The sequence below is a fragment of the Pyricularia grisea genome, chromosome VII, assembly GCF_004355905.1.
Source record: "Pyricularia grisea strain NI907 chromosome VII, whole genome shotgun sequence".
NCBI lineage: Eukaryota > Fungi > Ascomycota > Sordariomycetes > Magnaporthales > Pyriculariaceae > Pyricularia > Pyricularia grisea.
The window spans coordinates 1,833,419-1,848,639 of NC_044975.1; the positions used below are offsets into that span (position 1 = coordinate 1,833,419).

The following is a 15,221-nucleotide window of genomic DNA, read 5'->3' on the forward strand; positions in this document are numbered from 1 at the left end:
TTGGCTTTATAAACGGCCCGTATATTTTTTAACGTATTGGCGGTTTAAAACTATTTATCGTTTAATTTTAACATTATTTTAACTTTATATCGTAAAATACGTTACAAACGTTTTTCCTTATTATTTTGTTTTTAAATAATACGTTACCGGAAAAGGATCGCCTCGTTAATAACGGCGTATAAATTAAAAAAAACGTCAATTATATCTAAATTAAAAAAATGCGATTTAGCCGTAATACGGTTCGCGGCATATTTGGCTCGGGTAAATCGCTTAATAATAAACAAGGCTTTTGGATAACGTAGAATATTCGCTACGTTAAATAAACCACGTAATTTGGCCAATATTTTTTTACCGTCGATTGGAAATAACCCGGTATTTTAAAAACCGTTAATAACGTAGCCAATCGTAAAAACTATTTCCCAATACCGTTACGTAAATAAAAATATATTAATTTACCGTTAAATTAGTAAACAAATCGAAAACGATTTATTCGAATCGCTATAACGAAATTAAATCGGGTAAACAACGGAATACCGCTTTGGATATATTTATATAATACCGTTTGCAATTTTTTTTTCAAATAAATAAATATTAAAACGTTTATAAGCTATATAAAATACGTTAAATAAAACGGCAAAATAATTATTTCGATATTAAATTTAAAATAATAATTAAATATTTCCATACTAAAATAACCGGTAAAGCCGTCGAAAAAAAGCCATTTCCAAATCCGGGTTTTGGCCCGCCGAAAATCTGGTTCGATTTAAACCGCAATACGGTTTACAAAGTTAAAATTGGCGTTAAAATTATATCCAAACCATTTTTTTAACGTAAAAAATCCAATCGATTATACGGTAGCGATTTTTAATTATAAATACCGGTTAAAATATTATATTTAAATAAATATAATTTTTACGTTGGAAAAACCAAATTTTAACCGCGTAAATACAATACCTGCAGGTAAATCCAAATTAAGCCAATCGTTAGTAAGCCATTTTGTAAAAATATAAAAAAACGGTAACGATTACCCAATTGCGTTACCCGTACCTATTAACGTATAATTTTTACGGTTAGCCGGATCGATATTACGTGGTTTTTTATACCTTTTTTTCGTTACGATTAATACCGGTATTCGGCCATTTTGTATACCGATTTTAATACCGTATTCGTTACCGTTTTAAACCGCTAAAAACGTAATTTTAAATTTAATCGCACGGGTAACGGTACGGCGATACCAGCCTTTTACAAAATCGATTTATTATTTAAAATTTAAACGATGGATTTTAACGGGTTATTATTTGGTAAATCGCAATTTTGGGTGTTTTTTAAACCAGCGGCCGTACTAAAAAAATTGGATTGGATTATAAAGCGGTATACGTAATTAACGTATTAAATTAACCGTAAAAATAACGTATTAATTGGTAAAATAAACGCCCAATTTATTAAATTGTATAAAATAGGTAACGAAAATTTGGTTTTTAACCGCGGTTAACGTTAAAAACCGTTTAACGCGTTTTATTAATAATTCCGGTTTATTTTACGTTTAAAAGGTTTAAATATACCGTTAAATATTCGAAAACGCGTAACGGTGCCTATTATAATACGCCCGTAACGTTTCCGGGTTAAATTTAACCCCCCGTATAAAATACGATTTAACGCGGTAAATTTCAAAATATTTAACGTATTGGCGGGTAACCGAAATAATTGGAAATTTACGCGATTTTATAATATTAATAAAAATGCGGTAAATGTAATTGTAATATTATTAAATCGGATTGCACCTGCATGCAGTTATTTTGTTAACGATTTTCTAGCTAAAAAACTAATGAGTGGTGACCCGCGATTTTGTCGTGACCCGCGATTTTGCAACCCCCTCTTTGAGGGGGCCCACAACGCACAGCCCCCAAGTACTTCCTCTCTTCACCTAACATCGGAGTTCTCAACGCCAGCTTCCTCGCATTTCAGTAGTTCCCGGCATTTCTTGGCGCCAGCTTTCCGCCGGGATCGCACTCTGCATTTCTGATATGCAGCCGGTTCCGGCTTGTCGACGGGTGCAACACTGTTATCACCAATTATGGGTTTTCTTCCATGCGGTGGTGCTTTCATATAGTTCTTCGTCTAGGCGTACGCGAAAATACATGAGATTATGAGATTAACTGGCCCAGAGCAAGCTCATCTTTAAGCCACTTTACATCGCCTCGGCGTTATCTTTCTGGGCAAGGAAGGCTTTACAGTTTTTGTCCCTTCTTCGAGGCTCTACCATGTATTCATAGTTCATCTTTACCCCCCGAGCCTTTGTCTCCCAATGGGGGAAGGCTCTTCCGCAGGAATGCCTCGATCTCGTCGAGCTCCTCGGGACAAGCGGAATGGCCCATGCCTCTGTAGAGACCCATGTATCGTCAGCAAAAAGAAAAGAGCCGGTATCGTCTGTCGCAAGGTAAAAGAAAAAAGAAAAAAAAAAACCACGGCTGCACTCACGGGTATTTTTTCATTGAAACCTGGTAGCCCTCCTCTTTGAGCAGAGCTTCGGACATCAAACCCAAAACAGTGGGCACCACTTGATCGGCAGTGCCGTGCCCCATCCAGATCGGAGTCGCCTTGTTGGCTTCACAGCTACCGATCAGCTCCTTGAACTTGAGCGACAGTGGCACGTATGCAGACATTGCCACAATGGCAGCGAGCTTGACCTTGGCCGTGAGGCCGGAAAAGATGGACATGGCGCCTCCCTGTGAGAAACCACCCAGCACGATGCGCTCCGATGGGATTCCCGCGTCGATTTCTTGCTGGATCAAGTCATGAAAGTACTTTTGGCTGCGCAGAATACCCTCCTCGTCTTCATCCTCGCGGAGGGACTGAGGTGAGCCATCAATTCTTTTCTATGGTGTGGTAGCTCTAATGGTCAGACAAAGGACAGGGTTCCTTGGGAACAAGAGGAGAAGCAAGAAACCGGTTGATCAGCATACTCTAGGAACAGTGGCCCTACTTACTATGTCGTACCAGCCTGGCATGCTCATTCCCATCTATCGTGCAGTGGCAATCCAGTCAGTCATCAGATCTTAAAGCGTTGGGCAAAGTGACGAGCTTCGTCTTCTCCAAAGCTCTACGAGGCTCGCTGCCCCGGGGAAAGGCCTCCCTCGTGTACACAAATAAGGCGATGCCCAGTAAGAGTCCTTGAACCAAGACAGCATCGTGCTTCAGATCAAGTCTGCAAGCTGCCGGCCGGCAGATCTGTCTTCTTTTGCTAAAGGACACTCACATTGCACGTGATGGGGATGGTAGGAGCGTGAGGCAGTATGAACTTGACCTCATCAAGCTTCTGGCGCCGCCTCCAGTTCTCCACAGCCGGTGCCCAGCCATGGCCACTATCCCCGAGTCCGTGGACAAAAATGACGGTTGCCGTATGGCGGCCCGCAGCCGGGAAGCGAAGAGGCGCTTGGTAGTTCGGCATCGTTCAGAAAAAGTAGGGCTGTTTTGAGATGGAATGGATGATGGAACCGAGACAAAACCGTCAATCCCGCTGAAGAAGACCCGCCGGCGGTTTGGTCGACTCTTCTAGACTAGCTGATAAATAGGTGGAGAAATCGACAAGGTACCTAGGAGTAACTTGGGAAGTTATTGTCCAAGTGGGCCCCACAAACGAACAGCAATCGACTTTGCCGAGTATGTAGGTAGGTGGTCAAGGTGGTACGGAGGAATCGGTTTTGTTGACTCTGGGCCCTGGGCTTAAAATTCACCCAAGAAGAAGAAATGAACTCATAGACTTTTCTATCCAAGTTAACATGGACCAAAGCCAAGGCATGCAGTCCATTCAGCTTCGAATTCTCTCACGTGATACGGAAACTTTTATCCCCCGGTCTGGTCCCGCTTGGTGGATCGAGATGCGAAGGTAGCAGTAGCAGTCTGGACACTTGGGCATTTAGGTAAGTACCTACCTACCTACCTACCTTACGTATATAAAAAAAAGTTCTTGTGCTTGTACTCCTTTATTCCTAATTACTCTCACTGTTTGTTTGCTCTCCTGAAATCTTCAACATTATTCACCGACTGCTCTGGTAGGTTTGTTATGCATCTCAATTTAGCATATGCAAAGACATCAGTGACTGCGTCTATGCTGCCGCAATATCAAAGGCTTCCCCGTATTTCTCCCAATGGTCCCAGTTATAAACAGCTGCCGCCCTCACTCATCCCATGAACAACAATCGTCAATCTCGGCCTCGGCTTTTCCCTCCATGTACATGTAACCGCCATTCGGTCGACGACGGAAGAAAAAAGCCGGAGCTCGATACAGTGAGAGGAATCCCATACCAACTCCCTTCGTCTTTTCATCTCTGATTACCATCCCATCAACATACAAAAAAAAAATTCCACCGGTACACTTTCGTACTACCATGTCCAACAATGAGCAAGTGAGCTCCCAAGTAGCACCATCAAAACACGAATATATCCGCTCGACCTGGTAGTCATGCTCATCTGCACAGGGAGTCTTAAAGTCCAAGATACCAAGAGCTACCAAGATGGAATGTGGTTGGCTGCTGGCTAAAAACTCATCTCAAAGGCTGACTTTGTTGAACTGCCAAATTCAGCTTTGTTATAACATCCATTAACACGCAGAGCCCCTTTGTCCTAGCCTGTGAATACTGTTCAGGCCAAGATGCGGTGCACTCCCCCGGCAGCAAAACAAAATTAAAAATTAAAAATTCAAGGGCGGAGAGGAGGGGTGTGTACCTAGGTGAAGTGTTTGCGGTTCGCCAACTTCACGAATTCAGAGTCTTGATCATCATCTTTGCCTTGCTCTTGTCAGTAACAAGAAGATTGCGATTGCCCAACACGTCCCGCATTGTGTCGACAACCCTTTGGAAGCTGCTAGCAGCGCCCTTCTCTTGTGTAAACCGGACAATGCTGAGGTGGTTACGTTTGCCGTGCTCGATTACTGTTATAATCTCGCACGCGAATGAAACCTCCCTGATGTTGAGGTCTATTCGAAGTTCATTTCATCAGTAACCTGTTGATCCCGTTATCCTTCATTTAGTGGGCAACAACTCACGATTCTTGCTGCTGAGACGTGCAAAAACAACATTGCGCTTCTTGTCAACCTCAACATCACGAATACCGTACTTGCGCCAATCACGCAAAAGAATTGCTACCTCCTGACGAGCACGACGCCGAGAGATCGAAAGGCAGATAGCCCTTGTCGCCGGTTTGACTCTGAACAGACGTGCGAGCCAGTTCTGCTGTGGCTTAATCATACGCTCGGCAGACTCGGCAGCATCGAATTGAAGCCGATTATTTCCACTGCTCTTGTGCGATTTCGTCATCGGTTCGGTTTCTGGGCTCGGGCTTTCCTCGAATTCGGGCTCTACAAGACAAGTTTTAGTTTCAAAGCGCTATTCAAGGTGCTGGAGGGACATTACGTCGATCCTTCAAGCTTACCTGCCAGTGACATTCTTGGCTCCGTCTTGTTGTTCCGCCAAAATGGCAAGAAAAAGCTTTTCTTCTTGTTCGAAGTCTTATCTGGTGGGCGATGAGTTGTATTGTTGCTTGTGTTGTCCCGCTCATTCTTGACAGGCACCGACGTAAGGCCATGGGGTACTTCGGTGCTCGTTTCATCATCCAAGCCATCACATAGCGAGCCCTTGGAGCTCCTAGACTCTCTAGAGAGCCGTTTAAACCAAGAGGACGTCTTCTTCCGCATAGCAAATGTTGAAACACTGCCTTGGGATGAGGTTTGCGCAAGTTGGGTATTCTTATGGCCAATGCTAGAGCCATCTGCATGGTAAAGGTCGGCAGAATTGTGTGCAACAGGTCCGGTCGACGTTCCCAATACGTTTGAGGGCTTGGTGCTGACATGAATGGGATTGGGGCGACGCACAATCCCAGACTCGCGCTTGGCAGATGGTGAATGAACAATCCGAATTGTCTGCTCTGCCTTCGAAAGAAACTCTAATCCCCTAGCTTCAGTTGGTGTAGGGACCGGAGCGGATGGATTTACCGGCAATGACACAATCCTTGATCTGTTGACCTCGTTCTGGAATATATTTTGAGTGGCCTCTTTGATCGAGGGCAACTTCACGGTAGCGCAGCTTCCGTATTGACCACCATGAACAGGCGCGGAAACTACTCGACGATCAGATGGTGTCGGAGTCATTGCTACCGGCCCTGATCTAAGGCCATAGCCCTGAGTGGGAGGCCGGCCTCGTCTGGCAGGAATGCCTGGGTTTTCAGCAGAGTTGACAGCCAATTCCTTCTCATGGCTCGAAGACGGAGGAGTTGGCGGCAATGGTCGCGAGTCCCATGGTCTCACTGACGGACGAGGAATTGTTGGTGTGGCGACAGGTGTGACTGGAGTTCCAGCCCCCGGTGCTCCCAGGCTCAAGGAGAAAGGTGAGCCTTGTCTTGACCGATCGCCGTCAAACTGGGACACAGAAAGAAGAGAGCTGTTGAACGCCTCGTCACAGTCCTTGGCAATGCTGCTGCTAAAGTTTCGCAGCTCCTCGTGCAGACGATCTTTGGACCTTAACCTGGCATTGCTGCTGTCAGTAATATCTGCCAGAAGGCCAGGATCTGAGGAACATTGTTTGTTCCGTTCAGGCACCGTCTGGTTGCTATGAGCACCAATCAATGTTTGTTGATTGCTGGGCTTTGCTGCCGCCGCCTTCCTGCGAACAGTGGAAAAGTCCATAGCCCTCTTGTGACGGGAGCCGGTTCGCGAGCGAGCATGAAATTTCCTGCTGCTTTGAATCGAGCTAGCAGTACTCCGTGGTGTGAGGATCCGGTTTCCCAGCTGACTTCTTCGCGAACGCTTCCAACTTCCGGTGGAATTAGCTCTAGGTCTACGGCAGGAAGTAGAGCCCAACGAGGCTGTCTTTCGATCTGGGTCTGTGGAATCGCGGTGTATGACAATCCTGGCGTGTGTCGCATGCGGTGGTTTCTCTACTGGAGATTTGTACGGATCATAACTTCGGACTGTACCGAGGTTCGCTCCTGTTTCTGTGTCCGTCACGTTCGAAATGACTGTGAATTTGGAGATGCTGCGTCCGTGACCTTTGGCCTTGTTCGTCATGAACTGGCGTGTTGAGACCTTGGTCGACCACATTGGGGGACGGATGTGATGATAATCACTGGGGGAATGTGTCAAGCTAGGATCGTAGTTCTCTAGCTGTCTTTCACGATAGCTATTCAACAGCCAGTAGAAGAGCTTTTGATCGTTCGGACTAATTTGTAGCGGCGAAAGAAGGTTCTCATTTGTTAGTAAGTTCTCGACACTAACACACGCTGGTTGCCCAGGATAAGGGAGCTCACTCGTCACTGATCAGCTTCTTGACCAACTCATCTTCAGACAGTGTGTGCCACATCGATTGTAAAGGTCGCAATATCTGAGGGTCAATGTCGCACAGATCTAAGGGCTTGATCTCCTGTCGAGCCTTTGGGTTCGGAACTTCGGGTATTCCTTCACCGCCGAGCTCATCGAGATACCCGTACTTCCACACTACGGGATGTTGCCACATTTGCCTCATGGAGATCCTTTTTCTAGGGTCAACCTGAAGCAGACGATGGACAAGATCCTTCGCCTCGTCGCTGAAATATGATGGCATATGGTAGATTGCCTTTCTCGCCTTGGCAAACATGAGGTTCATGTCTTCGTCGTCAAAAGGCAAGCGGGCAGCCAGCATCGCGAACAGGATAACACCCATGCTCCAAATGTCCGACTTCTCACCACGGTAAGCCTTCTCACGAAGCAGCTCTGGAGCAGCGTAGTGAGGGCTTCCGCAAAATGTCCAGAGGGGCGTGCGAGGACCCTGGTGAAGCGCTGCCATGCCAAAGTCTGCAATCTTGATTTGGCCATTACTTTTGAGCAAGATGTTCTCTGGCTTCAAGTCGCGGTGGCAAATTCCATATGAGTGGCAGTATTCCAAAGCACTCATGATCTGGCGGAAGACAAACATAGCTTCCTCCTCAGGCATTGGCCCATGTTTGCTAATGAAGTCGAAGAGGTCACCTCTTTCAACGTATTCCAAAATCAGGTATCTGTGTCAGTCAGCAAATGAGCTGCTCTAAAACCAATGCCGAGATCATCAACGGATACGTCCACTTACATCTCATTGCTGTTTTCCCAGATGTCGTAAAGTTTTACGATGTTGGGGTGTTCGATCAACTTCAGAATAGCCACTTCGCGCTCAAGGGCTATAGGCATCCGCCGCATGCCTTCCACTTTTTCCGGTGCAGCACTGTCAATCTCGTCGAGCTTTGCCAAGCTGCCCGCTTGGGTCATTTTGCAAGTGGTCTTGGCGACGATTTTGACGGCTACATACTGATGAGTTGAAGTGTGGCGTGCCAATCTGACGCGTGCAGATGAGCCTTTGCCAAGAGTTTTTCCCAACTGCCATGGACCAACGTGCGTCTTGGGTTTGCGGAAAGTAGTATTCGAGCTGGAGGACTTGTAAGAGGCGGCTGATGCTTGAGATTCTCGCTTGCTTTCAGGGGTACTTTGTGCCTCTTCACGGATCTCATATAGCCGCGGGTTTAAGGGCACATGAGAACTGTCCACGGGAATATCCGGGCGTGTTTTCTGAGGTTGAGGGGGCCGGACATTCTCTGTCTTCATATCTGCGTGTTGATAGCTGGAAGGAGTAGCAGAGCTCTGACTTTTGGAGTAGTTTGTTCGCATGGATGCCTCTTCGAGCACTGGTCGTAGAGGCATTCGAGCCTGGGAGCGAACGTCCATCCTTGCTAAGCTATGTTCCTGGCTAGGACATGCTAATTATGCAAGCTTGTGAAGAGTACGACGAGGTATGTAATCGCCAGTGAGCCCTTGCGCGAGTCAGAGGATCAGATGTTGAAGAGCTGCAAAGGGGTGAAGATCGAAGCTGGGTTGAGTTGTTTTGGCCGATGAAAGCTAGCCGAAGTGAGTTGCATAAGGTACAGCTCGCCGTAATGCAGGATCAATGTAATGGGTGGATCAAGAAGAAAGAGTGTGATGAAAGAATTATGGTGCTGATGGCAAAGACGACAGTGAATGGGAAAAAAAAGGACAAAAGAAAAAAAGAAAAGAAAGAGCGTCGACAAGGCAAGAAAGCTTGGTGGGTACGGTGTCGGCAGAGCGAGAGGCTGCCAGCTGAAGGAAAACAGAGCCGGATTGGTGAGACTGGCAGCAAAAAGTCACCGCCAAAGGGTGACAGTCTGTATACTTTTGCACAAACCAACCTGGCTGGCACGCAGCCAAAGACAAGATGTGAAATGAAAGAATTCCTGGTTGGTGGTGGTTCTGGAAAGATTGAAATGGGGCACCACAAGGGAGATATTGGTGGAAAGTAAGGTAAGGAAGGTAAGAAGAGGAGTGTGGGGTGCTGAGGAGTGAGATGAATTTCTAGGTCTCACCTCAGTTAGCTCCTTCCTCGAAAAAATCTGGACAGTCAACTACAGCAACTCACTGTAGCAGTGGAGTCCAGCCGCGACAAACGGCCTGCATATCAGCATAAAATCTATTTTAGATCAGCGGGCAGTTGGTATCCAATTCCATCACTGTATCTGCGTCCGGCAAAACCACCGCTTTCTTGGGTGAGTGATCTTGCAGACCTCCGAAGTTTACTCGCTGTCTTTCTCTCAAAAAATGTTTTTTTTCCTCCAATTTTCCCGCTCTGATTCCGATCCATTTTCCACCCGTAGACGTAGGCGCGAAGCAACCAGAGGCTCACTTCAGCAAACTTGAAAATATCACAGTGTTGTTGACGTCCTAAACCTCCCGATCCACACTACTCGTCCAAAAGGCACACAGCCGTACTGGAACTAGTACGAGATTAGAACAGGGAGAGAAATACCACTTGCAATATATCCAGAGCAAGACTCACATTCCCTCACCGGGTTGCTTATGCTGAATTATCAGCGGCTTCAACCGGCTTGCACATCGTGAGACATACCATACTCATCTGCCCTACTGGGACTTCCTCAAGCAGTCTAGTAAAGTATCTGCGATAATTTACTCGGCCATGTGCTTGCCGTTCCAGCATCAAACAAGCAATCTGGAAGACAACGGTTTTATCAAAAGTCCTCCTGGAAGGACTTGCAAGGGAGTAAAACCAATTCCCTTCCTGGTTTGGGTTGGAATGAGGGTCAGCGTAATCCTACGCTTGAATGTCGTCTTGACCTCATCAGAGACAATCTAGATCTTCTGCTGTGCCTCACTTGGCCACATTGGGTAAGAAGGCTGTTTCTTCCGCCGTCACAAATTGCAAGTCAAAGACCTGGTAGACTGCAAATAGATGCCTACCTAGGTTGACAAGCGCCATCCAAGGCACCTGTCGTTGGAATTTGGAAGCAATATAATCATCCGCCCCACATTATCCACCTCTCTATGCCCCGCTAGTCGATATGATAGGTCCAAGGGCCGACTTTAGTTGCATGCCCGGCCCACTGCAGCTTTAATTGAGCGCGTCTTTCCAACGCGTCAAGGTCGAAAAAAGCAGACGTCAGACATGGCACTAGAAAACTTTTGATAACCAACCCGACCCAAAACCTGACGATACGACTGTAAGAGGCGCCCGCTCTGTAGGGCTAGGTGACGGAATATGGGACCTACATCCCATCGTCGTTCCAGGTCCGCCTTTGACGATGCCCACCACGAGCGCAATGGCGACGCCAGCCGGAAGCGAGTGAAAGTGCGCAAGAGCGAGCTAGAAGAGGAGGAGGAGGAGGAGGAGGTTGAGGAAGATTTCCATTCCTTTGCGCCAGAGAAAGAGGAGGACGAGTTAAGCGAAGATGGATTACAAGCCGCACCACCGCCGCCTTCAAGACCACCAGGAAGGCAAGCTGCCACGTCCCAGGCAGGGTTCCAGCCGGGCGCGATTCTCCGAGTGACAGTCGAAAACTTCGTAACGTACGAGCATGCCGAGTTTCTCCCCGGACCGAACCTCAACATGGTCATTGGACCAAACGGCACGGGGAAGAGCTCCCTGGTGTGCGCCATCTGTCTTGGGCTTGGATACCCCGCAAACGTACTCGGAAGGGCAACCAAGCTCAACGAATTCGTGAAGCATGGCAAGGATGAGGCAACGATAGAGATCGAGCTGCAAAAGAGACCCAAAGATGCAAGGAACCCCATCATCAAACTCCGTCTCCTCAGCACTGAAGAACAGAAACGCCAGTTCTGGCTCAATGGCGAGCAGGTACCCCAAAGGGAGATTCACCGTCTCATGGGCAAGTTTCGGATTCAGATCGACAATCTATGCCAGTTTCTCCCACAAGACAAGGTTTCCGAGTTCTCTGGTGTAAACCCCGTAGATCTATTGTCCAGGACGCTCCAGGCCACGGCCCCGCCGAAGATAATCGAGCAGCAGATACAGCTCCGGGAGCTGTACAAGAAACAGAAAGACTTCAAACAGAATAGCGAACAGGATACCGATACGCTGAGGATAATGATGACAAAACAACAAGGCATGCAAGCAGACGTGGAGAGGTTGCGAGAGAGGGAGGAAATCGAAAAGACAATTCATGACTGGGAACGCGCCCTGAAACACTGTCTCTACCAAGAGGCCCGGCGTGACTATAAGTTATCAAAGAACAAGAAGACAGTGGCTGAAAGAAAGCTCAGGCGGTTCCAAGCAGGAGCAGGGCCCGCAATGGAGGCAGTTAATGCCAAGCAGGAATACGCAAGGCAAATCAAAGAATGCATCCCTCACCTCAAGCGACAAGTCGCACAAGATGCGCAACTGGCAGAGCAGATGGCAAAGAACATTGAAGCCATGGACGATAAACTGAGAGAGACCGAAGGGAAGCGCAACGCCCAGAGTGATGGACTCGGAAATAAGAAGAGAGAGCTGGCTGTGATCAGGAAAACGATCACTGACCTGGAGAGTCGGCTCAAGAACCAAGAGCCTAATTTCGACGCGGCTTCCTGGAACACAAGGATACGAGAGAAGGAGCACCGTTCACGAGAAATTGAAAGCGAACGGCGCCAGATCCAGGAGGAGCTGGTTAATACTGTGGTGCCAAAGGGAAAGCAAACATCGCGAGAGAAGTCAAACTTGCAGAGCCAGATCAGAAGTCTAGATACAAGAGAGGGACAGGAGCTCAGCCGCATCGAGCACCAGTTTCCGGATGTGGCCTCTGGCTATAAATGGCTGCTTGAACACCAAAGTGACTTCAAAAAGGAAGTGTTTGGCCCGGCGGCCCTGAGCTGTGCAATCAAAGACGAGACATACTCAGACCTTGTTCAGAGTGGTCTTCAGCAAGACGACTTCCTTTGTTTCGTTGCGCAGTGCAAAGAGGACCATACCAAGCTGAGTGATGTCTTCTTCAAGGAGATGAACTTGTCCGTCAACATCCGGACATGCACTACACCACTGCGAAGCTTTCAACCACCTCTTAGTAACGAAAACCTGAGGAAACTTGGCTTGGATGGATTTGCCATCGATTTTATTGACGGCCCGGAGCCCGTGCTGGCCATGCTTTGTGCGGACAAGCAGTTGCATAAGTTCGCTGTTGGCAAACGGGGCGTATCTGATCAGCAGTATGAGCGGCTCATCCAACCTGACGGCGTCGGAAGCTTTGCAGCCGGAGAGCATTACTACAAGACGACGCGAAGGGCTGAGTACGGACCACAGGCTGTATCAACCATGACGAATGCTATCCGGCCAGGCCGTTTTTGGACGGATCAGCCAGTGGACGCCGAGGAGAAGAACCGGTTGAAGCAAAAGCTCAGCGAGGTGATGGAAGAGTTGACTGCACTTTCAGATCGGAAAAGGGAGTTGGACACCCAGACGCAAGCTCTTGACAGCAAGCACGATGAGATATCCCAGGAGCTGGTGGGTCTCAACCTTGTGACAACTCAAATACTTCTACCAAATGACTAACTTTGACTTTTAACAGCGTGAGTTGAGAGCTGCCAAGAGCGAGCAGCAGAGAGAGTACAATCAATGGCGTTCTCTGCCAGACAAAATTGGTAAGGAAATCGTGTATCTATGTACTTTGTTACTTCAGGGTTGAGACTGGTCTGTTCTAACGAGCCCACAGCTTCTGAGAAAGAAAAGCTTGAACTCAAGATCGAGGAGTTGCGCGAGGTGCAGTCGACAATGCGACAGCTGGCCAGTGACATGGACTCACAAGCCCTGGGGATTGCCAAAGAGGCATTGCGCCACAAAGAGCAGTTGCCAAAGATAGAACAAGCCAGTCTTGCATATATCGACGCCCAGATCAAGCTGGCTGAGGCCGAATCTGATGTTGCAGCACTGAAAACAAAGAATCAGCAAGTACACGACCTGCTGGAGGAAGGCAAGAGAGTCATCGCAAGGCTCGGGCAGGAAGCAGAGACACTCAAGGAACGCGGCTTGGCGCTCGGGGCCGAAGTGCGAGAATCAATGCAGGACACAACAGAAGAAGATCTTGCTCGGATCAACGAGATGCTAGGCGAGAAACCCTCGGAAGAAGTGCGGAATGAGCTTCAAGCCCAGAAGTCACGTCTCGAGTATGTCCACGCTGCGGATCCTGGCGTCATCCGACAATTCGAAATGCGTGCGAAGGAGATTGAGAAATTGCAGCAGACAATGGCAAGACGACAGGGTCAGGCTGATGAGCTTGCTGAAGAAATTGCTCAGATTCGTGCCGAATGGGAGCCTCAAGTTGATGAGCTTGTCGGCCGTATTAATGATGCCTTCAGCTACAATTTTGAACAGATCAGCTGCGCGGGTGAGATCAGCATACACAAGGATGAGGACTTTTCACAGTGGGCCATCAACATCAAGGTCAAATTTCGGTACGTAATATGTCTGTCTGTCTCGTACGGCCTTTCACTTGCTAATCCATTGTTCATACCACAGAGAACACGAGGAACTGCAGCAACTGGACCAACATCGCCAGTCCGGTGGCGAGCGGTCTGTCAGCACCATATTTTACCTCATGTCGCTTCAGTCAATGGCCCAGGCGCCCTTCCGCGTTGTCGACGAGATAAACCAAGGTATGGACCCACGCAACGAGCGCATGGTCCATGAACGCATGGTCGACATTGCCTGCGATGAGCACTCGTCGCAGTACTTCTTGATCACACCCAAGTTGCTTACTGGTCTGCGGTATCACCCGAGGATGAAAGTGCTTTGTATTGCGTCCGGGCCATATGTTCCTGCCGACAATAGGAAGATGGATTTCAAAGAGTTTGCCCGGATCCAACGGAGGCTTATTGCAGCCGCTTGATCAGATTAATTTTACACCTACTTTCGATATTGTGGTTTTTTTGCGCGGAGTCTGGCGCTATTATGATTAGGCAATGATGGGATGGGGGATTGTTTTTTTTTCATGTAGATGCCCAATTAGTTTACGGAACACTGCCATGTCTGCAATCCAAATGATAATATTCAGGGGCACTACCAAGGCACCAACATGTAGCACTAATCGATGTCTACGTCACCATAAGAGGAATCTCTTTGACAGTCTAGACCCGCGCCTTAACGTTTATTTCTGCTCACGCTCTTTTTTACGTGGTCCTCTGTGCCGCTACGTACTCGTGGCGTTTGGCGTGCCTGCGCGTGCCGTGCACTATGGAAGATTCCATAATCGTCTTCGTCCATTTTCCTTCTTCTCCTGTTCCTTATAAAGAACCGCGCTTTTCGACCGCGTTCTGGCCTATGATGGAGGCGCGGGCTAACGCCAGCGGCCCCTATGCAGCTATTTAAGCCCCCCCCTTTGTCGAGGTGCATTTCCCCGGCGGGCCTACCGGCCTCCTAGGATCAGGGGAGAAATTCAATTCGGGCCGACTCCTCTAGGTCTTCAAAGCCATTACTATTCAGAGATTGAGGGTATGCCGCCGCCTGGGGTTATTTACTTATGAGATGTGGCGGTGGCGTCTGGAAGTCGAGAATCCGGGGGTGTCGATGAGGGGCGCAGATTCGATATCAGCTTCATCTGCTCTAAAGAAAAACATGTTGTCCTCTCGGCTCTTGTGAATATTGACGTGTCTTGGTTGATCCATGTTGAGGTGACTGAGCATATTGCTCATTTACTGAGTGGCTCTAGATATTTCCATATAATGCCACCACTACTAGCATTGTGGTATGGAAATCGACTGGTGAGCTACTGCAGGAGACCCTGTCGTGTCCTGGAATCAACACCCTCACACAAAATTGTTTTTCGTATACGGGAAGATATCAGGCCCTCTTGAGTAGGACAAACTAAACGGCTAATCGCAACCATCAAGCCATATCTATGAACATTGCATGACCTATGATTGTGTGATGACA

General features: G+C 47.9%; 3 protein-coding genes across 3 annotated transcripts; 1 reads left to right on the forward strand and 2 right to left on the reverse strand.

Moving 5' to 3' along the window:
* Positions 1 to 2,091: 2,091 nt before the first annotated feature.
* On the reverse strand, positions 2,092 to 3,734 carry PgNI_10566 (uncharacterized protein). Its single transcript, XM_031130539.1, has 4 exons — positions 3,257 to 3,734; positions 2,988 to 3,020; positions 2,479 to 2,876; positions 2,092 to 2,379 (listed from the first exon to the last, which is right to left on the reverse strand). Exons 1-4 carry the CDS (start codon positions 3,446 to 3,448, stop codon positions 2,268 to 2,270), a joined length of 735 nt encoding a protein of 244 aa, XP_030980079.1. The 5' UTR covers positions 3,449 to 3,734; the 3' UTR covers positions 2,092 to 2,267.
* A 1,020-nt stretch (positions 3,735 to 4,754) lies between these two features.
* Positions 4,755 to 8,722, reverse strand: PgNI_10567 (uncharacterized protein; the record flags this gene model as incomplete). Its single annotated transcript, XM_031130540.1, has 5 exons — positions 4,755 to 4,975; positions 5,045 to 5,356; positions 5,431 to 7,211; positions 7,300 to 8,025; positions 8,094 to 8,722. 5 exons carry the CDS (start codon positions 8,720 to 8,722, stop codon positions 4,755 to 4,757), a joined length of 3,669 nt encoding a protein of 1,222 aa, XP_030980078.1.
* Positions 8,723 to 10,469: 1,747 nt separating this feature from the next.
* PgNI_10568 (uncharacterized protein) lies at positions 10,470 to 14,367 on the forward strand. Its single transcript, XM_031130541.1, has 4 exons — positions 10,470 to 12,797; positions 12,862 to 12,934; positions 13,006 to 13,744; positions 13,809 to 14,367. Exons 1-4 carry the CDS (start codon positions 10,563 to 10,565, stop codon positions 14,176 to 14,178), a joined length of 3,417 nt encoding a protein of 1,138 aa, XP_030980084.1. The 5' UTR covers positions 10,470 to 10,562; the 3' UTR covers positions 14,179 to 14,367.
* Positions 14,368 to 15,221: the final 854 nt, after the last annotated feature.

Excerpts from the sequence above, each read along its gene's own strand:
- PgNI_10566 (XM_031130539.1), bottom strand. The coding sequence starts at position 3,448 with ATGCCGAACTACCAAGCGCCTCTTCGCTTCCCGGCTGCGGGCCGCCAT. Across the intron at positions 3,021-3,256 it reads CCATCCCCATCACGTGCAAT|ATGGGAATGAGCATGCCAGG; the intron begins GTGAGTGTCCTT and ends ACTGCACGATAG. Across the intron at positions 2,877-2,987 it reads TGCCAGGCTGGTACGACATA|AAAAGAATTGATGGCTCACC; the intron begins GTAAGTAGGGCC and ends ACCACACCATAG.
- PgNI_10568 (XM_031130541.1), top strand. The coding sequence starts at position 10,563 with ATGGGACCTACATCCCATCGTCGTTCCAGGTCCGCCTTTGACGATGCC. Across the intron at positions 12,798-12,861 it reads ATGAGATATCCCAGGAGCTG|CGTGAGTTGAGAGCTGCCAA; the intron begins GTGGGTCTCAAC and ends GACTTTTAACAG. Across the intron at positions 13,745-13,808 it reads AACATCAAGGTCAAATTTCG|AGAACACGAGGAACTGCAGC; the intron begins GTACGTAATATG and ends TTCATACCACAG.